Here is a 24040-nt window from a genome sequence, read left to right as displayed (position 1 = left end):
GCTCCGCTAAGCCGGTGGAAGGAGGCCTGCACAGCCCAGGCCCCGGGCACCCCTCACCCCGCAGGAGCCCTTCCTTCCTCCCGCCCCCGCCTTCCGTGCGTGCCGGTTCCCACCGCGGCGCGGGGATCGCCAGGACAAAGGGTCCGCCGGGGGCTTCTGCGGGAAAAGCACGAGCCGCGTTTGAGCAAGCGGCGCCTTCCGTCTCGCACGGCAGATCTTTAAGGATCACTCTGTGTATTTTTTTTCTTTGCGCATTTTTATTATTACTTTCGCCAAGCCACCTCGAAGGCCGCATCCTCTGCTGCTCCTCGCCCGAGGGCCGCGGCGACGGCGGGAGGGAGCGCGCGGGCGTGAGGCCGCCGGCTGAGGGCCGCGGGGCACCTGGCGCCGGAGATAAGCGCCCCACCCCGCGAGGCCTCGCGGGCGTCTCAGGGCGGGGCGGGGACGCCGCAGCGCGCGGCCAATCGGCGGCGCCGGGGAGAATTCAAAAGGCCGTGGGGCCAATGGGAGCCCTGGGCGTCCGCGCCCGAGGGGCGGGGCGGGCGGCGCGCGGCCGGGCCGCGGGAGCGCGGCGGGCGGGAGTGGCGCGCGCGCAACCGCCGCCCGGAGGTGGGCGATCCTGCCGGAGGCGACCGCGTTCCCGCCGGAGCCGGCGCAGGTGAGCGCCCCCGCCGCGGACCTCGGCACGGCCGGGACTGGCGGGCGGCTGCCGCGGGGTCGGGCGGGCCGGGGCCGGGGCCGCGCATGCGCGCCTCCGCGCGGTCGGGGCCGCGGCGGGAGGCCTGAGCCGCCCCGGGCCTGAGCCCTGCGGAAGTGGAGCCGCGGGTTTCAAATTGCGGGCGTTTCCCTCCATCTTGGCCGCGCCGCGTCGTGGGACCCGAGGTCGCGGGAGGGCTGTTTCGCGGCTCGGCCCGGGCGCGGTCCCCGCCTGCAGGCCCGCGGCCTGGCGGCGCTCTGACAGGTGAGCGGGCCGGCGGCCTGAGGGGAGCGGGCGGCGCCCTGCCCGTCGCCGGGCCCCTGCCCGCCCCGCCCGCCCCGGGGCGTGCGGAGGCCGCGTTGCCTGCGGGCGCTCTCAGTCCCCGTCAGGCCGGCGCGCCGCGCTCCCCTGGCGCGGCCCCCGCGCCCGCGGCCGTCCAGGGCTTTGTCCAGGCGCCTCCCCAGAAGGCTCGGCCTGGCCCGCAGCCCGCCGCTGTCCGCCGCGGGCCCGCCCCGAGGGCCCTGCCGTCGCCTCGGGACGTCCGCGCGTAGGAACCGCGGCGACCGCCGTCGGGGGGGCCCTGGAGGCCGGGCGCGGCCGGGGAGGGCGGCGGGAGGGCCCGGGCGCCGCGGGCTGCTGCAGGTGTGTGTCACCGGGGCGAAGCCGGGCCGCCCCCCTGTACGGCCAGGGGGGTGGCATTTCCTTTTCCACGGTGCAGCGGCGCAGGCGAGCCCGGGGTTCCTGCCCAGCCGGCCCCCGGCGGGCGCAGGGGAGGGAGGGCGCGGGCGTGCGTTGGAGCTGCCTGATGGGAGAGTGGAGGGCGGGCGACCCAAGACCCTTGTAACGCTGTGGTCTGCGGAGAAGAGCAGAAGAAACTTGTCACGTTAAGTGGTGACCGGTTAAAGGCAAAAAAACACAAAAAAAGTGTAGGGATTCCTGAAATGTGTGAGGGTGTCTGTGCCGGTTGCCACTGAAGCTAGCAAAGCGTGCGGCTTGATAGAGAAAAGCCCGAGGGGTCCCCATGTTGCCACTGCTCACGGGCTGTGAGAACGTTGTGTTCAGTAAACACTTTTTCTTTTCAGAGATACTTGACTAAAGCATCCCTTCTAGGGGAAGACCCGTGGGTGTCTGGACTCCCTAGCGAGTGAACGATGACCTGCACAGTGGTTGGGGTTTCGGGTCTTCCCTGCCTGGTTCACTGCTCTGGGAGACTGGATTTGGATGGGTTGCACTGCATTGTCACAAAGTGGCGATGCACACAATGTGCTGGCTCCCTTTGTATATAAGGAGGCAGTTTCCTAAGGACAGTACTGGGTTTTTTGTCTTTCCGCCACCCTGTGAAAGATCTAGTTCCAACTCGTCTTTTTTAAAAAAATGACGCTTAGAGCTAATAGATACGCACCAGATGTCTTAATTTGTTTAACCCAAAATATTTTATTTAACTCCTAACAGAAAAGTCTTTTTGGCCTTGACCTGTGTAGATACTGTGTATGTGGTATGTAATTCGTGCAACAGAAAGATGCCAATTAATAAATTTTTAAAAAGATACAGAACCTGTTCAAGGGCATTTCTAAAATGCAGGTAGCCCCTACGTCCTGAAGGGACTGTGCTTTTAAGCTTTGTAAATTGCTGTGTGAAACTTGAAAGGCATCTTGGTGGAGAGAGCTGTGAGTTTTGGGTACTCTTCCCGGCTAGCCTTTCTAAACCCTGGTTGACCAATGTAGAACTAGTACCAGTAACAGCCTTGATTTGGGGGATCCAGGGAGGAGGGTGGGGCAGAAGGGGAAAGAGGAGGGAGCATTTACTTCCTCTTTCTTAGTATTTGGAGGCTCTGAGCTAAATGTTGAAATAGGCAAAACTTGTTGTCCTCTTCCCTTTTTGTACCTCCTCCCCACAGCCCAAGGTGTCCACTGTCCCCTGCTTCCCAAGTGCCCCTCAGGCTTACTTGGTCCACAGAGCTTCTGGGCTCCTTCTCCACCATTCTAAGGCAAACCCATTCATTACCCAGGGATGCCATCTCTAGGTGTTGGGAAGAATGCAGTCTCTTAACTAAGGCGTAAAGTCAGTGACTGATAGCCTCTAATCACCTTCCATCTCCCAGCCTACCTACCATACCTGCCATCTGTTTAAACAAGCTACCCTTGTTAAGCTTGTTCTCAGGTGATTAACAGGGAAGAACTGTGGTACTAGGAAAGACTTTCGTGCGGGGAGGGGAACGTGGGGGAGGGGAGTGGTCGGGTACGGGAGCTTTCTCTTTTCTTAACCCCACAGAATCTTCAAAAGTTCTCCTTAAATGTCATTGTTACTGTATAGTCAACTCTTCTCAACAGCGGGTGAGAAATGAGTGTATGCTTAGATGATATATTGGAAATTGCTTAATTGGTTTAGAGGGAGAGTGCATTTCTAGCATATTCTGTTTCTTGGACTAGGCGGCAGATAGTTCATTTGGTGTGGGAGAAGGTCAGAGGAACTGGTTTTGTTGCGTGGAAATGTGGAGTCTGCTGGTAGTGGAGGAAGAGAATTTGTTACTACCTAGGAGCTGGAAGCACCCAGCAATCAGCTGATATTTGAAAAAGGGTAGCAAGTAGGCTTTATGTGAGTGCCAACTCCAGCAGATTCTTGTAGTACTGCCTGTTAAAGTCTTCCCGGGCTATGTTTTTGGTTCATTGGGGGGAAAAAATGTTATGATTGGGGTCAGTATCTGCCATAGGCTTGAGAATCTAGAGGTGGGACGAGGTCTGGGTACGTGGTGGCCCAGGCAGGTGGTAGGCAGAGTTATTACTTGGTATATGCATTTGAGACCTTAGCTATAAGAATTGAAAGCTTTATGAAAGAATCTCAAGTTTGCCGCTCACTGTAGATTTGGAATTATTTTTCCTCTATAGTCAGGTTAAATAAACATCTCTGATTTTTCCCAGTCTATTTCAGAGTTTCTTATTTTCAATAGAGGTAATTTGTTGAATGTATAATTAAATGCATTGTAAACTTTTACAAGACTATATACAAATTCACAAATTACAAAATGTATCCTTTGTAAGAGTATACACTGATTTTTTTTATTTTTTAAATTATTGTCTTTTTTTAAGGTAAATAGATTCACACAAAGTGTACACTGATTTTTGATTAGCAAGAAATATGTTCACCCTATGTGGATAGCATTTGGCACAATACAACCATTTGGTGCCTACAATGTGTAGTCATCATTAACCTTAGTGTTACTTATGTGTGCCACAATCTCTAAAAAGCGATTCCAGTAAGATGTGATTTAGCAGAAAGGGCAATCTCTATATTGTTATAACTGCTATTTTGTGCTTTCTGTTTTTATATCCTTGGACAAAACAGTAAACATATTCAAGCTTCAGTTTTCCCATCTCTAAAATAAGGGCCTGTACACCTGCTCTTCTAGAGGCCGGTCTCACTCTATAATCTTGACTATTTTGGAAAGCTGTATTTTAGCAATCAACCTGTGAAACAGGTCAAAAGTTAAGTATATATTGTATGTACTGACTCCAAGTTTTGTTCATTAAAACTGTTCAGATCAATTTAGAAAATGCCAAGTAGGAAATTTGCCAACGGTGAAGTGGTGAGAGGTCGATGGCCTGGGAGTTCGCTTTATTATGAAGTAGAAATTCTGAGCCATGACAGCAGCTCCCAGCTTTACACTGTGAAATACAAAGATGGAACCGAACTTGAATTGAAAGAGAATGATATCAAGGTAAGTGCTCCTTTGGTTTCCCAGAGTGTGTTTATCATAAATGGGAAGTAACTCTAGGTATGCATAGCTCTTTTTCCACTTGGAGGCACAGGGTCCAGCTCCTGCTATGTTCAGACACTGATTTTGGCCCTGGGAATATACACATGAGGCATAGTACCCCCAAGAAGCTCTTAGTCTAATGGGGGAGACAGATATTTAACATTGACCATTTCCCTGGGTTTAATATGGTCCATGATTGAAGTTTACGGTGGTGGTGCTGGAGCTCATAGAGTGCGGGGCAGGCTTTCTGGAGGAGAGTACTGAGGCCAGGGAGGAAAACTTAGGTGACCACAACTGCTAAAGCAGAGAGCCGCACACAAAAGGTGGGTGGGGGGCAGTTAGGGACGCAGGCAGCCATGTGCATCTAGGAGGGTTAAGCAGGAGCCAGAACTAGAGGGGTTTTTACTTTCCATGCTCAGGCATTTGGGCTTATTTTGAACATTGAGGATTTAATCAGGAGAGTGATACTAATTAGATTGGATTTGAGTTTAGCCCAGGGTTTTTCGATCTATATGGTAAGGGCCTGTTTTTTTAAAAAAAATATCTAATCTGTGGTGTACAAAGACTTATGTGAAATTCTGTGAAAATGGAAAAAAAGACATAAAATAAAAGCCCCCAATTTTTATCATCAGATTCAATAGGCATAAAGTTACTTTGTCAAAATGCTAAAAAAAGTTTTCTAAATATCCATTCTCAATTTAGTCCTTAACTTATGGATCAGTAACAAACAGTTCTTGGACTGGTAGACTGTGGGTCAGACTTTGAGTGGTCTAGAACAGGGATTGGCAAACCTTTGAGTAAAGGTACAGGTAGTAAATATTTTAGCTTTGTGGATTGTAGTCTCTGTTGCAGGTGATATGTAACTATGCATATTTCTGTCCCAATATAACTTTATTTATGGACATCAAAATTTGAATTTCATGTAATTTTCATGTCTCACAAAGTATTGTTCTTTTGATTTTTGTTTGCAACCATTTAAAAACGTGAAGTCTGTTCTTAGCTTGCAGGCCACATAAAAGCAGGCAGTGTGGGCGGGATTTGGCCTGGAGTGAGTGCTGACCCCCCTTAGATCCCTGGTAGCTGCAGGGAGGAGAGGTTTGGAGCTGGCAAGGGCTGGGTAAGCATTGCTAAGAATCCAAGCTTCTGCTTTGTTTTTAAGATCTGCTGGTGTGTTTTATTCAGAGTAAATCTAGGGGCCAAATTCTCTGTGTGTGTGCGCGTACGCGCACGCACTAATTTCTTTTGGCCTGTCTTAGTTTTTATCACTGAATTGTTCTTTTTGTGTAAGTTGAAAATGTATAGCTGATTGGTTTAGATACATTCATTTCATGGGAGTACTCAACTTTCAGGAGCACAAAGGCTGTATTTGACTCATGAGAGAAGGATTATTGTTGTACCCTTTTTCATTGGCTTTATCTGATCAATTCTCAAGATTCCACACTATCCAGTGATGGTTCTAGAGTTAATAATAGCCATTATTGCCTTTGTTATCCTCTACTAGTTTGGGACTGCCTGTGTGTAGTTATGATTTGTAGTAAAGTGTTTTGCCTCTTTCTCTCCCTTTAGCCTTTAACTTCCTTTAGGCAAAGGAAAAGTGGCTCTTCCTCAAGTTCTCCCTCCAGACGCCCGCGAGGGAGTCGGTCAAGGTCACGCTCCAGATCCCCTGGCCGGCCACCCAAAACCTCCCGTCGATCTGCCTCTGCTTCCCACCAGGCAGATGTTAAGGAATCAAGGAAGGAAATATTGGAAGTTAAATTGACTCCACTGGTTTTGGTACTTATATTTTGGATATCTTGATCTGTACACAGTATTTTGTCTGTTTAAAACATTGAGGTGTCATAGTCTTCCTTTTAATTTACATATTTACTCAAATTGTTTGCAGTTAATATATAAAAATGTCATTATACCCTAAATTATATAGATGTAAATTGTAGAGTCAGCACTTATTTTTTTCTTTCTAAATTTTAGGTATTGTAAACAAATACACAGCATCTGATTGCTTCTTTAGGATGCATTCTTACAAGTGGAACTGATCAAATGACTAGAGCAGATTTGATACTTTTGATACTTATTGCCCAGTTGCCTTTAGAAAGTTTATACCAATACCAGTAATACATAACCCCCATTTTCTCATTCTTAGCAGAATAATGATAGTATTTTAAGCCAATGTGCATGCCAAAGATTTTCAGCTGTTTTCATTTGATAATTACTGTTGAGTTTGACCATTTTTGTCATCAGTTGGGTGACGGGGGCTAAGGAAAAAGTGTTGTGTACCTCTCTTGTTACACATTCATTTTTAGCATATAGCGACAGTTATATTTTTTACAGTGTAACCTGGTGGCCCAAAAGCCACATAATAGGCTTTGATTTTTATCAGGAGTGCAATTCTACAATTCGTTGTAGAATTGAGGGTTGTGTGTTACATCTGAAAGACCGCACTTATGCTGTGCGGAGCTTTGAACATCATTGTTCATTTTGCCTCCTAATTATCTTGTGCAGTAATTTGTCTCCCTGTGGGTGTATCCTGTTACCATATGTTTATTCATTTAATAAAATCCATGGTTTAGGGGCAGTTGACTAGCTGTGTTACAGGATTACATTTGTGGTTGTAATAGATCAGGGGTTCTTAACCAGGGGTCCGTGAACTTGAATTGAAATACAAAATAACATAACATTATTGCTGTGGGGACGTTTTGGTGCAGGTGTGATATATTTATTAAATAATACACAGTATAGTGTGGACTTATTAAGGGGTCTGATTTTTACCTGACTGGCAAAAGGGTCCATGGAACAAAAAAGGTTAAGAATCCTTGCTATAGATTATATACTAGACATTTGAAAAACTGAGAAGTATAGCTTCTAGGCTCATAGGCACTGTAGTAAACTTAAATTTATGTTGAGTATTATCATTGCTCAGTTTGATTTGAACTAGAACTTGATATTATATTAATGCTGTCCTTTATTAGCTGGCCCCCAAAGGATATACTGGTGTTCTTAATTTTTCTACTATTGTTTTATTACTGTTATAATTTCTCAGTGACTTATAAAAGGAGCAAAGTGATAGATTTCAGCCATGCATTACCAAAAATCTTTTGCTACCTGTGTCCATTCACTGTATGTTCTTCTGCATCCACTTGCATTATCTGGTGGCACTGGGAAACTGCGTCTCTTTTTTGTTGCATCATTTCGCTGTGTCAGCTCTCCTTGTGTGCAGCGCCACTCCTGGGCAGCCTGTGCTTTTTTCACGTGGAGCGGCTCTCCATGCAGGGCGCACTTCTTGCATGTGGGGCACTCCTTGCACACATCAGCACTGAGCGTGGGCCAGCTCACCACATGGGTCAGGAGACCCTAGGGATCGAACCCTGGACCCTCCATATGGTAGACAGACGCTCTATCAGTTGAGCCGTGTCCGCTTCCCTTCGGTCTTTCTTAATTGCTTGATTTCATAGGGGTAAATTTTTACCACTATGTTCTTTTAAAAAGTTATGGTTTTTACAATTAAAACATTTTACATTCTTCAATTTAGAAGCCCTTTGGAAATAGCATCAGTAGATACAATGGGGAGCCTGAACGCATAGAAAGGAACGACATGCCTCAAAAAAACTTGCAGGTACGAGTGTTCATTTTCATCTCAGGTAATTTTTTCCTTTGTTAAAGTGGCTTTCCTTAATGAAGCACATTAAAAAAAAATCATATTTTCCTATAGTCTTTTCTAAAATTCTGCCTTTAAGGTGTTTGGATTGAATGTAATTTAAAATTTATTCTTATAATATAGTAAACAGGTATATTGAGGTACTGTTAATGTGGTAGTGTTAGTGATAGCTGTTAATTACAGATATTTAGTATTTTTATTTTTAATTAGGAAAAACTACATTTTCCACAAGAAAGTAGCTATATATCTACACAGTATAGCCTTCGTCCAAGAAGAGAAGAGTTCAAATTTAAAGAAATAGATTCTAAGGAAGAAAAAATTATTCCAAAAGAACCTACATCGTTGAGCACCTTTGAAGCAACAGCCACAGAGACAAAGGATTTGGAGTTTGGAGGAGTACCTGGTAGGCATTAGAACTGGTGTGGGGGGCGTGTGGGTGGGGTTGGGGTTGGGGGTTGGGGGTTGCTATAAGGTAGACAAGAAAAGCCTCTTTATGAAGGACTCTGATTATGAAGGTAACGAGCCAGGTGGGAGTCTGGGGGAACAGCCTTCAGTCAGAAGCAGCAGCACATGCAAAGGTCTGAGTGGGAACATTTGGGGCATGGTCATGAAATAGAAAAGATGCCAGAGTGACTTTAGCTCAAGTTTTGGCAACCTCTTAAAAGGTTTTAAGCAGAGACTTGCAAAGCAGTGATGAAAAGGTCAATCTGGCAGTTATATATAGGAAGGATGATAAATGATTAGGGCAGAGGAACTCTGCTAATAATGAGGCCTGAGAGGACTAAGGCCTGGCTTTGTCAATAGCAGTAGGAAGAAGCTGCATACATAACGTGGGTCATGGGGTCTGTTCTACCTGCTGGATGGGTTGATTAGTGGGGGTTCAAGATCTGAAGTGTTCAAAGGTTTGGGGTTATTGAGTGAGTAGAACTGGTGAAATTTTACGAGATCATGAAGGAAAATACTTCTTGGCTAAATGGCTCATGGCCACATGGCCTAATTGCTTTGTATTTTGTCGATTGTACCTGGCTACTAGCTGGTCTGTTAAAGACAGTGTGCAGCAGCATCACTTTACAGTCCGTCCGTGTGCTACACGAATGTGATACTATTTCAATTGTTAGAAACTTAAGAGATGCTAAGATTTTTCTTTTTAAGATTAGACTGATAATTTTTAAATGTTCTGATCTCCAGTTTGTCTAGACTTTCAACAGTTTTGCTCCTATAGTGGTTGCATTTTAAACGTTTTAGGGCTTCTGAAGTGGGATGTAGCTGTTCAGTGTTAGACAAGCTGTTCTCATATCACTTTAATGCCCATGTTTGCTTGCCTATTGGATGTGACAGGTAGAGATTAGGAGTTATTGATGGTACATGAGAAATTGGTCAAACAGCTAACCAGACTTGAGTTCTGACCTTAAAAAAATCAAATGATTCTTTGAAAAAATCAAACTGAATTAAGATTTGAGCCTTCAATGTTTGTTTGCAGGTGCATTTCTCACCATGCTTGGCCTGCCTGTTTTCCTCTTCCTGTTGCTGTTGATGTGTAGACAGGCAGACCCCAGTCTTCTGAATTTTCCTCCTCCTTTGCCAGCTTTGTGTGATTTATGGGAAACCAGAGTATTGGGGTTCTACCTTCTCTGGTTTTTTCTTCAAGTTCTGTTCTACCTACTGCCAATTGGAAAGGTAAGTTTTTGTTAGTAAGGTAATTTTATTGTGAGATTTTTCTTGTCTCTTTCCCATGGTCATATAAATAAGTTGAAGTGTGTTAGGGGTCGTCCTTGATCAGAACTACCAAAACTTTGTTTTGTTAAGCCACCACTCCTTGTGAACTCTTAACACTTGCTTATGAAACAGAACTTTGAAAAATCATATGGAGGTTTCTTGTATAACTTTCCAAATCAAATAAAAAAGAAAAGAATATGCGGTTTTGTATATTAGCATGACAGCCATCTAAAATGCTGAACTTAATAATAAGCTGTCTTGTAAAATACTCTGATTAATGGTAGAAGTTCCTGGAAGAAAATGGTTTTCTCCTCTATGTCATTTAATGTGCAGAATTTAACTTATCAATAGATGGGATGCTGAGTTCAAATAGAACTTATACTGTGTTTTTTACTTTTTTTGTTTAATATTGTGAGAGGTTCTAATTTTCATACCTTTCAGAAATTTGTTGACAGGAACATTTTAAACTCATGCCGTATCCTTAAACCTTGTCTCCATTGCTTAGTGTAGTTTTTTCTTTTTCCTATAGAATAATATATTTAGGTATATTTAAAGTAACATGAGATTTCCTAAGCAATAAATAATTTATTTAAAGATCTGACTCTTTGGGCTTTACAAGTTTGCCAACTGTCTGTAAACTAAAGGATCAGTTTTACTTGGATTTGGCAAATGCCAATGAGAGGGGGATAGAACTGCATGTTTTAAATACTCTGGCATGGTATAACATTATTGACTAGAGAAGGGTTTTTGTGATATGGAACTTCAGATATTTTTATGGTGAGGTTGTACAGTCAGAATCACAAATTCAAATTAACACAGGGGAAGTCTAGTTCAAACTAGATACTAATAGATAAGGATCATTTGAAATTAGCATGTAGGGTTTTGCTATCCTATGATCTCAATAGGTTTTACATTTTCTTTCCTCTTCTGCTTCCACTGGGCTCACTTTCATAGCTAATCAAAGGTTAAAGTAGTTTAGCCCAAGACAGATGATACCATATTAGTATTTTACAGTTTAAAATGAATTGCTGCATTTCTGGATAGTTATTTTGGGAAGTAAAATGTGTCTGCTATTTGGCAAGTGGACTTTTTATTTTAACTCACCCAGTTCAAGTTGTGTATTTATTGAGTGCCTTTTGTTACGTTTCCCTGTGCTAAAGGCTGTGGGTGATTCCAAGTGAGATTAAATGATCCCAGTCCATGAAGTAGGCACAGTTCTCTTATTGGTGATAAAAGAATGACATGAAATGACTAAATAACGAGTGAGCGCAGATGTGTAAGTAACGGAGCAAGATAAGTAGATGAGCATATATTCTCAAACAGCACATAGGCCATGGTAGATTCGGAAGACCCATGATACAGATTGAACTTCAGAGAGGGTGGAACTTGACTGAAAAGTACATCATGGATGTAAAACTGAGGACTTTGTACTCTGTTTTGTGAGCGTTGAGACGCCATTGAAGATTTTTGAGCTAGGGATTGACTAGATAAAAAGGTATTTAAAGCACATTTAGGGAGCAGATGTGGCTCAATTGATTGAGTGCCCACCTTCTACATGGGAGGTCCCAGGTTCAGTTCCTGGTACTTCCTGAAAAAAAAAAAAAAAAACTAAACAAAAAAGCCAACTCAGGGAAGCGGATGTGGTTTGGTGGTTGAGCCCTGGCACCCCTAGTACCTCAAAAAAAAAAAAGCACATTCAGTCTTATGGTGGAGCAGAGATTGTTTAGAATTGGTGGCATGAGGTGAAATATTGCAATACTTATGATAAATTTCTGAGGGTGGAATTGCTTCGTCATATATATATGATGATAAAGTGTTATGCTTTTTTAATTTTTAATTTTTTTTTCTTTTAAGGTTGTAGAAGGAACACCTCTTATTAATGGAAGACGACTCAAGTATAGAATAAATGGTGATTTTTTTTTTTAAGGACTCAAATTCATGATAACTTAAACTTTTGAGTGTTGTACTGAAACTGTTAATGCTGATCACACCATGGTAGTGAATAATAAATGATCTCTTAGTAGTTAGAAGGACAGGCTGCTTACCATTGCAGCCAGATGTAAAAGTTTTATCATATAAAGTAATATAGTCCCTCAGTCACTCGTTCCTATTATCCTCTTTTATTTTCTCAGTAGCATTTACCACTGTTGGAAATTTTTTTCTGTGTTCCTGTTTTATCACTTGGAGTCATTTTCGTGGTCATGAAGCCCTGTGCTGATGTGGCTTCCTGGCCATTCCTTCCCTCCATTAGCTGCCCTCACCTTGCTTGCTGTGTTCCAGCCAGTTGGCTTCTGGGCTGTCTTGAGTATGTGCCACACGGTCTCTTCTCAGGACCTTTGTCTGGAGAACTCCCCCCAGAATGTTTGACGGCTGGCTTCACCTCTGTCACATCTTTGCTCAAATGTTTATCTCTTCAGAAAAGCCTTCAGATCATGTTCTCTCCCTCACTGTATTTTGTTTTTCTCTGTGGCAGTTGTCCCTTAATGATACGAATTTATTTGTTCGCTGTGGGTCTCCCTCACACAAGACCATAGGCTCATGGCCTGGGACTTGGTTGTGCACATTTCTGGTGCCCTGGTGCCGGGAGAAGTGCTGGGCACGTAGGAGGCACTCTTCACTGCGTGAGCGTGGACTTGGTCAAGTCTCCATTTTACTAATTCTTGGCCATTTTTTATCTTATCAGTTCTTACTTTTCTTTTTAACTTTCGTAATACCTTTTGTTTAATAACTTACCTAGCATTCATTGTCTCGGAAATCACTCCATTGGGTTCTAAAAGGGAAGCCAAAAATATTTTAGACATTCTTCTGCCTTTCAGTGCTGAGCATGTACAGCATCTAACTGATCTCAGTTCCTGGCCCATTGTGGATGCTTATCTCCTCTTTGCAGCTCCTGTCAGACTTTTCATTTGCTTTTACCAAATTCCTTAGCTGATGGAACAGGATTTAGAATCTTTGTCATATCTCCTCTCTCTAGTTGTATGCAGCAGCAGTAAAACTGACAGTGGTGAGAGGTGGGTTTACTTTTTGCCATCAAGTCTCTTCATATTTGTGTTTTCCAGGATTTTCTATCTTTTCTCAATTTTGTTTTATTTTTTGGTATCCCCTTGGAGGGATATTGTATGCTCAGAGATAGAGCAAAGAACTTGGACATGAAGCTGTTAAGAGTGGAAGACTGACTGGATTAGTTGCTTGGTTCTTTTTTAAAAATTATCCTCATCTAGTTACTGTGGTTCTAGGATTATGAGACTTAATTTTATGAGCTTTTACCTTTATATTCTAGAGATGTCTAAGAAATTTTGAGTGATAAATTGTAATCCATGTAGGCTAGAGAGCAAAAAACCTGCTTTATCATTATTTTTCTTTAATATTCATAAATTTTATGAAATTTAAATGACTATTTTAAAAAGGTAAAGAAAAAGTTAATGTCTTTGGAAGATATGTGAGAAATCTGGATTTAAACAATAAGTCAGAATGATAATTGTACTTTCAAAACTTTTCTTTTAGAATTCTTATAAAAATAATAATAAAAAATAACTACCTCTTTCTCTATTTATGCAAATATAATTTGAGGCCATTGTTGGAACCCAGCTGTTGCAGGGACTCAACTCCTGAAAGTAAAACTATTTCTGTAGCCAAAAGGAAAAGCTGCTAGTCCACTGATCCTCTCTCCGTGTTTGCTGGTTAGCATCAACTACACTAGCATGGAACAAGAGTTCTTCCTGTGGGGCCTCCATTTGGAATTAAATATGTGCATGTCTGTGCGCAGCAGCCCCCACTGGGCATTTTCCACCAATGGTTGTGCTCAGTCCCCTGCCTGGCCTTGGGAGGTGTTTGTCTTGTGGCCTTTGCTTTGATGGTAGGGTCTTGTGGTCTGTGCTCTGGGTAGCAGAATATGACTAGACTTTTGAAATCATTATTGACCAAGTTAGGCCAAGTATAAATATTTATAATTCTATAACTGCCAAGATTGTCCTGCCATTAGGTAACAGCATTAGACTTTAAAATGTGTGTTCGGCCCTGCTGTTAATGATTAGCCATTTGACTTGGGCTTGAGAGTTCGGATTATGTGATATCCAAGGTTCCTTTCAGCTTTTTGACAGTGAATTTTTATGCATTCCCTTTCAGCATTCCTGTCTTAATTAAAAGCTGATCATGACCTTTTGCAATAAAAGAGAGAACAGTGTATTAAATATTTGAAAAATTATGTGAGAAAATATGGTATCTACATTGAAAATTATGTCTCAGAGGCATTTAGTGTTTATATATTTGTGTGCATTTGGCCTGAATAATGAAATTAAGACTTTAAAAAATAATACTGTTTCACAGTAGTATAAATCTTGTGTGACCTCTGGGTTAACGTGAATTTTTTGCCTTTTTTAAAGGATTCTATGCTTTTATCCTGACATCTGCAGTCATCGGCGCATCCTCTTTCTGGGGCGTGGAGCTTTACTATGTGTACAATCACATCTTTCAGTTTGCACTGGCAGCTCTTGTTTTCTCTGTGGTCCTGAGCATTTACCTCTATGTACGGTCTTTGCAAGCACCCCGGGATGAACTATCACCTGCTAATTCTGGTGAGCAATGTTAATAAAATGGGTTGTGAACACGTGCATCCCGGAGTCCCGTCAGCTACTTCTAGACTTGAGTAGACTTCATTTTTGGAGATGAAGAGCATAAGAAAAATAAAAAGACAATAAAAATTTAAGGAAAAATAAATTTAAAGGAAAAAACTTCGTGTTTTTTCCTCATTCTTTCCTATTCTTTTTTCCCTTCCTTTTTAGTCACTTGACAGTAAAACATTTTAATAACTTGGAGGCAGCTGCCCTTTTAGTGGGGCAGCCATGCCTAGATCCCCTCAGTCCCACCGTTGCCTCTTCTCTCATAACACCAGGTCACTGCCTCCGCTGGCTGTGCCAGGCTCCTGGTACGAGTGAACGGTGCTCCCTGGAGAGTAGGCAGTGGTGCAGTTTCAAAGCCTGTGGTTGTTTGGAACACTGTTTGGGTAAAATCTTTTCCCTCCTCAGGAAATGCTGTCTATGATTTCTTCATTGGCCGTGAATTAAATCCTCGAATTGGTACTTTTGACCTCAAATACTTCTGTGAATTGCGCCCTGGATTGATTGGATGGGTATGTCCTTTTTTTTTTTTTTTTTCAAAATTAATTCAATAGTACAGATTACTCTTGCATTTGGAAATGTAGACAGATTTTATACTAAGAAGTGTATGGTATATTTTCAGGAATGTTCACAGTTTTCCATAAATCTACTTAAAACAAAGTGTTTTCTTACTGTAAGTATAATCCAGAAGTTTGAGATGCCCTGTTATAGGTTATTAAATATTAAGGAGTTTGACTTTGTTTCATTTTGATTATATCACTTTATATTTATATAGGAAAGTGGTAATGTGGATGAATTCATTTAAGAAAAAACTGTATTGTCTTCCCTTCTTAAAAATATTTTGAACTAATTTTAATTATGGGAAATTTACAAAAATAGAGCAAAGAGTTCCCTCATGCCCCTCATTCCATTTCCCCTCTTGTCTGTAACAGTTCCTTAGTCTTTCCTCATCTTTTATAACCTTGACACTTTTAAGACTACTGGTCCATTATTTTGTAGAATGTTCCTCAATTTAGGTCAGTTGAATGTTTCCTAATTTACTGAAGTGAGGTTATGTGTTTTGGGTAAGAATACCACAAAAATGGTATTGTGTCCCTCTTCAGGGTTCCATGGCATTGGTGGTATGTCTTATTACTGTGGTGTGTCATTGGTTAAGGCAGTGTCTGCCAGGTTTCTTAGCTATAAAGTTACTCTCTTTTCCTTTGTAGTTTCTAAGTATCTCTAGGGTGATAGCTTGAAACTCTTTGTTCCTCCTCATTTTCAGGTGTTTATTAACTTGGTGATGCTTTTGGCTGAGATGAAATTACAGAATCGTGCAGCTCCATCCTTAGCAATGGTTTTGGTTAACAGTTTCCAGCTCTTCTATGTGGTGGATGCTCTTTGGAATGAGGTAATTCAGAGCAGAGGCCTTGGAGTCAGGCAGATTTGGGTGTGGGTGGGTCAGCTTCTTATGTACAAGGTGAGAGTTAACAGACCTGCCTCACAGGACAGTGGGAGGATGCACTGAGACAGACCATGTAAAACATTTGGACGATGCACACAGTGAGCACCAACACGTGACGATGACCAGCTGTGAGGTCACATAGTCTTTTCTTAGTTAATACATCACAGGAAAATGGATGGACAGATGATCATCAAATTGGGGTGGTGTTTATTTGGATTGCCGAGAAGCAGCTAGTTCTTCAATAATGGGAAAATGTTTTATTATTGGTATTTACAATATACAAAGAACTCTGATCACATGGCTGTAAAGTAAGAAACCATGATACATTGAGGAAGTCAGTTTAAAGCAAGTTGAGTTTCTAAAGCTTGTGGCTTTTCTCCTACAGTGTGAAAGACACTTGAAGACTGGTAAAGGTCTTATTGGTTCGATTAAACATAAAGAGTGTGAATCTAAGGGCTTAGATGTTGTGATATCTATTTTTCTGTTCCATGGTCTTTTTTTTTTTAATGGGAGAAAAAGCTCTTTGGATAAATTAGAGGTATCACTCTTTCTTTAACCAAAAGTTTTGTGTGATTTTTAAAATAGAGCTTATACTAATTTTTATACATCATTGGTACATGCTGTAGTTGGAAGCACTTTAGAGGTGGGCCTTCTGAGTTAATACCTTGGTGGTGTCTCTGCATTCACGAGTCTAGCCTTCATCTTTGCAAGTACAGAGGTGATCTGGCTTAGGATACTGGCTTATGCCGCATGGGAGTATACAAGAAAATAAAACCATAGAACAGAGAGAGAAGTTAATCAACTGAATAAACCCATCAAGATAAACAGATGCCTAGACACCAAAAAAAAATTACAAGCCGTACTAAGAAACTGGAAGACATGGCCCAGTCCAGTGAACAAACTAAAAACCAGGAGGAGATGCAGAACACGGACCAACTAGTCAGAGATGTCCAAACAAATATGAATCAACTTAATGAAGTGAAGGGAGTAATGCACTTTTATTAATTTACCCGAAGTAGTGAAGCAGGTTACCAAGTTCCCAGGTAGCTTATTCTGTGAAAATCTAAATGAAAAGCCAAATTATGATCAGAGGTTAGGTTAGTGTGCATGGAATTGACACGAAGGGAGTTGGCAATCTTATTCCTTCAGCCTATTTTGAACACTCTCCATGGGGGACATTGCTCTGCTGGGATGATAAAAGTGGAACACGTGGTTCCTATCTTTTAGAGGCTAACAGAGAGAGTGGCTTCAACAATTGCAGCACAGTAACTCAGGTGGGAAGGTCGCATCTGAGAAGTACCTGTCTCTACTGGGGAGGGGTCAAGGAAGGTGGCACGGGGTGGGGGCAGTGCTTAAGCTGCCCTTTGAGCAGAGTACTGCAGGCAGAGGGAACAGCCTGAGCAGAGGCCTGAGGCGGAGGAGCAGTTTGGAGATCTCTTCCTTCAGGATCCTAGAGTTGAGGGTGTGGCGTGACAGCGATGGAGCAGCAGAATGGCCTAGTGTGGCATACATGCCGCCAAGGGAATAGGCCTTTGTACGTTAACTGTATCGGAACTAGGGCGTTATTTGAATACTTCAAACTCGGAAGCTTTTTTAACCCCCACCTTTTCCTTTTTTCCCTCCCTATGTCTTCACAGGAAGCTTTATTGACCACCATGGACATTGTCCATGATGGATTTGGATTCATGCTGGCTTTTGGAGATTTAGTGTGGGTTCCATTTATCTACAGTGTCCAAGCCTTTTATTTAGTCCATCATCCAAATGAAATTTCTTGGCCAGTTGCTTCTCTAATTATTGCTCTGAAACGTGAGTATTAATTTTCATCTTCTGCTGTGAAAGCTGCCTATTTACAACATGTCCTTTTAAATGGCTGTAGTTAGCTCAAGATTGATATAATTTGTGATGGTTGAGTAATAAAAAAGATTTTGTGTCTTGTAAAAAGATGGATTCTTCATATCTGGTTTTTTCATAAGTAGCTCTCTAAATAGGTAGTTTCAAACTATCCTTTTTTATATTTAATAAAGTTAATTTAAGTAAGTTAATTTAAATGTAATCGAGTTGTTTTAGTAATGATTCAACGTCTTTATTAGAGTGCCTATTTCTGCTAGGCACCTTGAAAAGTACGAAGCTTGGTATTGCCTTCCTAGAGCTTACATTCTAATAGGAGAAGTAAGACGTTCAAATAATTGTGGCAAGAGGCATATGAATGAGTACTCTAAGAAGAACTTTTAGACCAAATATAATGGGAGTTCAAGGTAGAGAACTTTCCTCTGGGGAATAGCAGTGTAAACTTATTGGAGGATGTAGTATGTAATCTGAACTTGGAATCCCAGTGGGTAAAAATGGGATGGGGAGATAATAATTTAGGCAGAAGAACAACAGAGCAAGGGTGGAGTGGTGGGGAAGTATGAGACATGTTTTGGAAAGAGTGAGGAGTACACTTTGGCTAAAGCTAAGGTCATTGGTGGATTAGCTTCAGGGGATCTTTCTCTTCATTTATCCTTTTGTCGTTAAACAGCTCTATCAGAGCACTGTTTGTGCTACAGTACTTGGTATCCTTTGAAGAAGAAGAAATTCAATCTATTGGTTAAAATTAAGGTTTAGTTTTAACATTGATTCCATTATCCATATCAGCTATGGCTGTGTTATTCAAAACTATATATACCCTTTATAGTTAAACTAAAAATAGGGAGTAAAGTTAATTCTTCCACTTTTTTGACTATGTGATGGGTGATAGTGATGTGTCAGGACCTGTTAATTTTGACATTTTGAAGTTTGAATAAAATTACCAACTTACCAGGCTTATGATGGAATTCAGCATATATTTACACACAAGATAATCTATTCATTCTAAACTATTTTATGTAGTTCATGTAAATAGTACAATAACTAGCCGATGAGATATCCTATAATTTTGATTACCCTGGACTCTAGTATTATTTCATTGTAACGTGGGCTGTCTTAGATTTTGTGTAATTATATTTGCCTCGCCTTCATGCTGTTCCCCGGGTGAATGCTGAAAACCACCTTTTGACATTCTGGAACTGACAGGTTTTGAATTGTTCATGAGAAATCAGACTATTCTTTGGTTTAGATAATTTGCTCATAGAAATAATCTCTAAAAATGAAATTACAGATGGTTTTAAATATTACATTATAACTAAATTATTAACATTTTAAAAATTACAGTTTGTGGATATGTTATCTTCCGATGTGCGAATTCTCAGAAAAATGCATTCCGGAAAAATCCTACTGATCCAAAGCTTGCACGTAAGTATTGATTTATATGTACATTATTTACATTACATAAAGATAATATGTTTCTGTTTAAAGCTCAAAATGTATTTTCATTTTCATATAGATTTAAAAACCATTCCTACTTCAACGGGAAAAAGTCTTCTGGTTTCTGGATGGTGGGGCTTTGTTCGCCACCCTAATTACTTGGGTGATCTCATTATGGCCCTGGCTTGGTCCCTCCCATGTGGTAAGTGTTTAAGCTGAGTGCATCAGCCCCCTGCCAGATGGACGTGCCCTTTGTTAGGAGGCAGGGTCAGTGTGAATCTTTGTGTCAAGCTCCTCTTGATCTGGGAGCTGTTTTCTTATATATGTAACGTGTCATTTATCCAGCTTCTGGAGGGAGTTAGGAATTCAGAGAGCCTGAAGTTTTACTTTAAACTTCTCAAAGCAAAATTTTAAATTTTAAACTGCAACTAATCGTTTTTTTCTAAGAATTTACCTACTATCCCTATCTTCATACACAGGGTGTGGGCAAATTAATTTAGCTTTTTGTTCATGACTCAGTAAACCCAGAGTAGATTCTGAAAAACTGATTCTTAAGAAAGGAAGAAATTCTGTTTTGTTTTCTGTAGCAGCCTTGCAAGTGTTGTGGTAGTTTGGCCCACATTCTGCAGTGCTCCTTGTTTTGTTTCTCTTGCACCCATACAGCTGTGGTGAATGGCAGTTTTTCTTCCTTGAGTGTGGGAAAAGAAGAATTGGAGAGATTTGCATTACATAAGAGGACAAATGTTCTGATTGTGATGGATTGTTAGAATGTTTAATCATTAATCAGTGGTCTCTGAATAGCTTTTAATTCAAATATTACTTTCTGCCACAAACCAGTGGGATTCTAGAAGTTGTTTAGTTGTTTTCCCCATTGCTAGAGAAAATGAAGTTCATTTTTGGAGGACCATATAGTGTTAATAAAAATATCTAATACTATTTACTATTCTCTACAGGTTTTAACCACATTTTGCCTTATTTCTATGTGATTTACTTCACCATATTGCTTGTCCACCGAGAAGCTCGTGATGAACACCATTGTAAAAAGAAATATGGCCTGGCTTGGGAAAAGTACTGTCAGCGTGTGCCATACCGTATATTTCCATACGTTTACTAATTCTCTTCTAGTGCATTTTTAAAATGCCTCTGCAATTCTAGCTTCCATTTGCAAAAACAAAAATAAACAAATCCCAAACAAACCTTCCTATATTGCACTGACAGGATCTGTAAGTTTTCTATTACTTTTTGAGTCAGGGCTAGAGAGCCAAGTAGTAAGTCTTTTTGATATAGCTGTGTTTATTTTTATTATGTCATAACAACATAATGAGAAATATAAAGATGTTAGAATTTGCATTTTAACAGGAAACAGACATTATAAATGCACTGAAAAGAGTACTTTTAATGTTTATGGTTTTAGATTACTTTTCAAATTTTGATTTTTTTTGGCCTATTAGTTTTCCCTAAATGAAAACACTTAAAAAATACATTTGTTTTTATTGCATTAAGATAATCGAATTTTCATTTATTTCCCTTTAATTAAATAATTTGCCAGTCTCATGATTTGAAAGTGAAAATTGGTCCTATATTAAATGCTATATGTGAAAAAAGGGATAAGTAATTATTACAGACACTGTTTTTAAAGGGGACCATTAATAGCAGTTGGCTTAACTTCAACTTCTAAAACTGCTTTTGAAAATGTAAATACATAGCTTTTATGTAATATATGGTGACTTCAGATTTTTCTGTACAGTATTTTGAATGTGAGGTAATTGTCAAGGCTAAGTGTCTTAACAGAAAAATTTTCAGTATTTTAAATTAAGTTTTGTAAAGTAATACATTTGTGAATGAAAAATTTTGAAACAATTAGAATTCATTTATTGTATAGAATATGCTATTAAAACATAGGAAGAGTATTTTTCTTAACCCAAAGTTTGTGAATTTGGCTTTGCTACCTCAATTGCAGGTGTTTGTTTGCCTTTATAAACTGTTGCAAATAAAATAGATATATATTTTTGGAGTAACATCACTATTTAAACATTTTTACACAGATTGGTGTTTGAAAATTCGCCACTTCAGGCTAATATTTTTCTATGTTTTTGACTTTATAAATGTGTTTTTGCTACTGTTCAGTTCATGCAGTTTTATACTGTAATTTATATATCCTTTATATTTAAAAAACTTTACCCCCTGAAAAGGAGTGTTCTGTTCATCTTTTAGAAGTATTCATCTAAAAACAATTCAAGGAAATAATTTAGTTTCTCTCTTTTAGTTTAATGCATGTGTGTAAGGTACCTGTAGCCATTAAATTCTAGTAAAGTTGATCGTCTCATTTACTAATTGCGCTATAGTGAAACAGTAGCAAATTCACTAAGCTTTTGTATTAAAAGTTAAATTGTTCTCAGTATCTTAAACATAGGGGACTCTAATAAATATAGTTTGTATGTTTGGATTTTAATTAATACATTTTATATATGAGCCATTTAGATATGCAGTGTTCATTCCACATTGCAATTTGAAGTGTCTGTAATTTAGCATATGTTAATGTGATCATGAAATAGGTTTGCTCTAGCATTCTGCAGCCTATCGCCTTTAAACATGGTTTTGGTAAAGTGTCAGTGTTTTATTAGTACTGATGTATGTAAGCAGAAAAGCTTCTTTTCTTCTGGCATCAGAAAGTAGTGTCCCAGCGTGTTCTGCACTCGATCAACACAAGGAAGCTTTTGGGGAGGAAGAAGGACATTTAATTCTTCTCCTGGTAATGAAGAGCCTGTTACCAACACAGTGCTGCAATTTTTGGATAATATGAGCTACAATTTGTTTTTACTTTTGTTTTTGATATGTCTATTTGACAAGTAAAAGTTTTATAATGAAATTTTAAGTTGGAAATAAAGTTGAAAATAAAAAGATGTTGCTTTGATCACTTTAGAGCTTCATTTTTCTTGCCTGCAACTCTGGGGACATTGGGACCAAGACAGGAGCCTTTAGATTACCATTCCCCTGCCCCACCCATGAGGGAATCCAAAAGGCAAACTGGCCTCCTGGCTAACTGATTTTTGTCTCTCGAGGCTTTCAGAATGTTGGAGCTTCAAGGGGCTAGTTGGGGATCCCAACTCCCAGAAATTGGCCATTTATTTGTTGTTGAGAAGATAGAGAAATGATTTTTAAAAACCTAAGAAACTATCAGATTCAGTACCACTTTCAAGTGAATTTTATTAATCATAAGAGGATCTATGTCCATTTGAAAGAATACATGTGTATGAGAGACATTTCTGTGTCTGCAGTAGTGTTTGGTGCTCAATTGGGTTTGCCTGTGCTAGTCGGATATCTTGGTGACCCTCCGATTTGATAGACCTTTACTGAGCCTGGGCTAGGAGATGAGGTAGCAGCTTCACCACTGCATTTCCCTTCCCCATGCCACATTATATTGCAGAAGGTAGATGTGTCAGAACATGCACTAATACCAAGACTGAGTTTAAAAATATCACATGTGGGAAGCAGACTTGGCCCAGTGGATGGGGTGTCCACCTACCACATGGGAGGTCTGCGGTTCAAACCCCAGGCCTTGACCCGTGTGGAGCTGGCCCATGCGCAGTGCTGATGAGCGCAAGGAGTGCCCTGCCACGCAGGGGTGTCCCCCGCGTAGGGGAGCCCCACGCACAAGGAGTGTGCCCCGTAAGGAGAGCCGCCCAGCGCGAAAAAAAGTGCTGCATGCCCAGGAAAGGCACCATACACACGGAGAGCTGACAGAGCAAGATAATGCAACAAAAAAAAGAAACAGATTCCTGTGCCGCTGACAACAACAGAAGCAGACAAAAGAGAACATGCAGCAAAAATTGACACAGAACAGGCAACTGGGGTGGGGGGGCGGGGAAGAGGAGAGAAATAAGTAAAAAATAAATCTTTAAAAAAATACATCACGTGATTCATATATTGGTCTTTATTTTTGTACTGTTTGGAAAAAAGGCCTGTATGTTGGTGGTTTCCCTAAATCATGTATTGTTTTAGCAAGTCATGCATATTTTTAAAATCATAAACTTAGTAAATGGATCAAGACTTCAACCTGTATCCTTTGTGAAAATCCTATATTTTGTCATTCTATTATTGGTTCCTAACTGACATGGACTGGGTCTTTATCATTCTTTTCCACAGCATTGTGTGTAGTTAGCTTCTTACTATATTGCTCTGATGATGGTGCTTTCAGACTATAATGTCCTACACAAAAGTAAGTAGATGTTTTGTTCATAGCTGTTAAGAGAGTCAGGTTCTGGATATAAGTCCCACCCCGACCTTACTACAGAGAATGAGCTATTTGATCTTCATTTGTGTACGCGTGAGATAAATGTTTTCTGCCTTTGGACCCACTGCTGAGGGAAAGTGACGAGGAATGTGGCTTTGAGTCCCAGCTCTGCTCCCTCCCAGCAATGTCAGCTTGGGCAAGTTACTTTGAGCTCCAGTTTCCTCATTTACAAAACCAGACTGATATGCCCACATAGTACAGAAATGGCCTGAGGATTATATAGGAATTCTTATTAGTCCTCAGTAGTGATAGCTTATTATTAGAATAGAACTAATAAAATTCTGGCCTGCACATTTTTAATATTAATCCAATTTACTGAATCTTCAGGATTGGTTTTTCAGTGGAAGGAGGTCTAGTGCAATCAACACTTTAAGAGAAGAAGGTCCCGTTTCTGTCTTGGAAGTCTGCAGTCAAACCAACAGTGCAGTGGTTTGCAGTTACTGAGAGAGACCATGAAAATATTCCAAAGAACTATGCTATCTATTTATATTTTATTATATGCAGAAATAAAATCTTGGAGTCAGGTTCATAAAAACATTCCCTGATATAGTGCCAAATACTATAGTTTTTACTTTTAGAAAAGTC

The 24040-nt window shown here is 40.8% G+C and overlaps 1 protein-coding gene across 2 annotated transcripts; it reads left to right on the top strand.

Annotated features, from left to right (window-relative positions):
• Positions 1-536: 536 nt before the first annotated feature.
• Positions 537-22078, top strand: LBR (lamin B receptor). Of its 2 annotated transcripts, none has more exons than XM_058275283.2 (14): positions 537-658; positions 4235-4412; positions 6018-6224; positions 7978-8061; positions 8314-8506; positions 9584-9780; positions 11674-11728; positions 14202-14393; positions 14844-14947; positions 15700-15825; positions 17517-17685; positions 19069-19149; positions 19241-19363; positions 20115-22078. In XM_058275283.2, exons 2-14 carry the CDS (start codon positions 4248-4250, stop codon positions 20273-20275), a joined length of 1857 nt encoding a protein of 618 aa, XP_058131266.1. In that variant the 5' UTR covers positions 537-658; positions 4235-4247; the 3' UTR covers positions 20276-22078. The 2 variants fall into 2 exon arrangements, with proteins under 2 accessions (XP_058131266.1, XP_058131267.1); XM_058275284.1 differs by lacking the exon at positions 537-658 and adding an exon at positions 735-961.
• Positions 22079-24040: the final 1962 nt, after the last annotated feature.

Source organism: Dasypus novemcinctus, chromosome 13 (assembly GCF_030445035.2).
Source record: "Dasypus novemcinctus isolate mDasNov1 chromosome 13, mDasNov1.1.hap2, whole genome shotgun sequence".
Classification (NCBI taxonomy): domain Eukaryota; kingdom Metazoa; phylum Chordata; class Mammalia; order Cingulata; family Dasypodidae; genus Dasypus; species Dasypus novemcinctus.
Note: the sequence above shows the minus strand (reverse complement) of the source record. Positions and strands in the feature narration are given on the sequence as shown.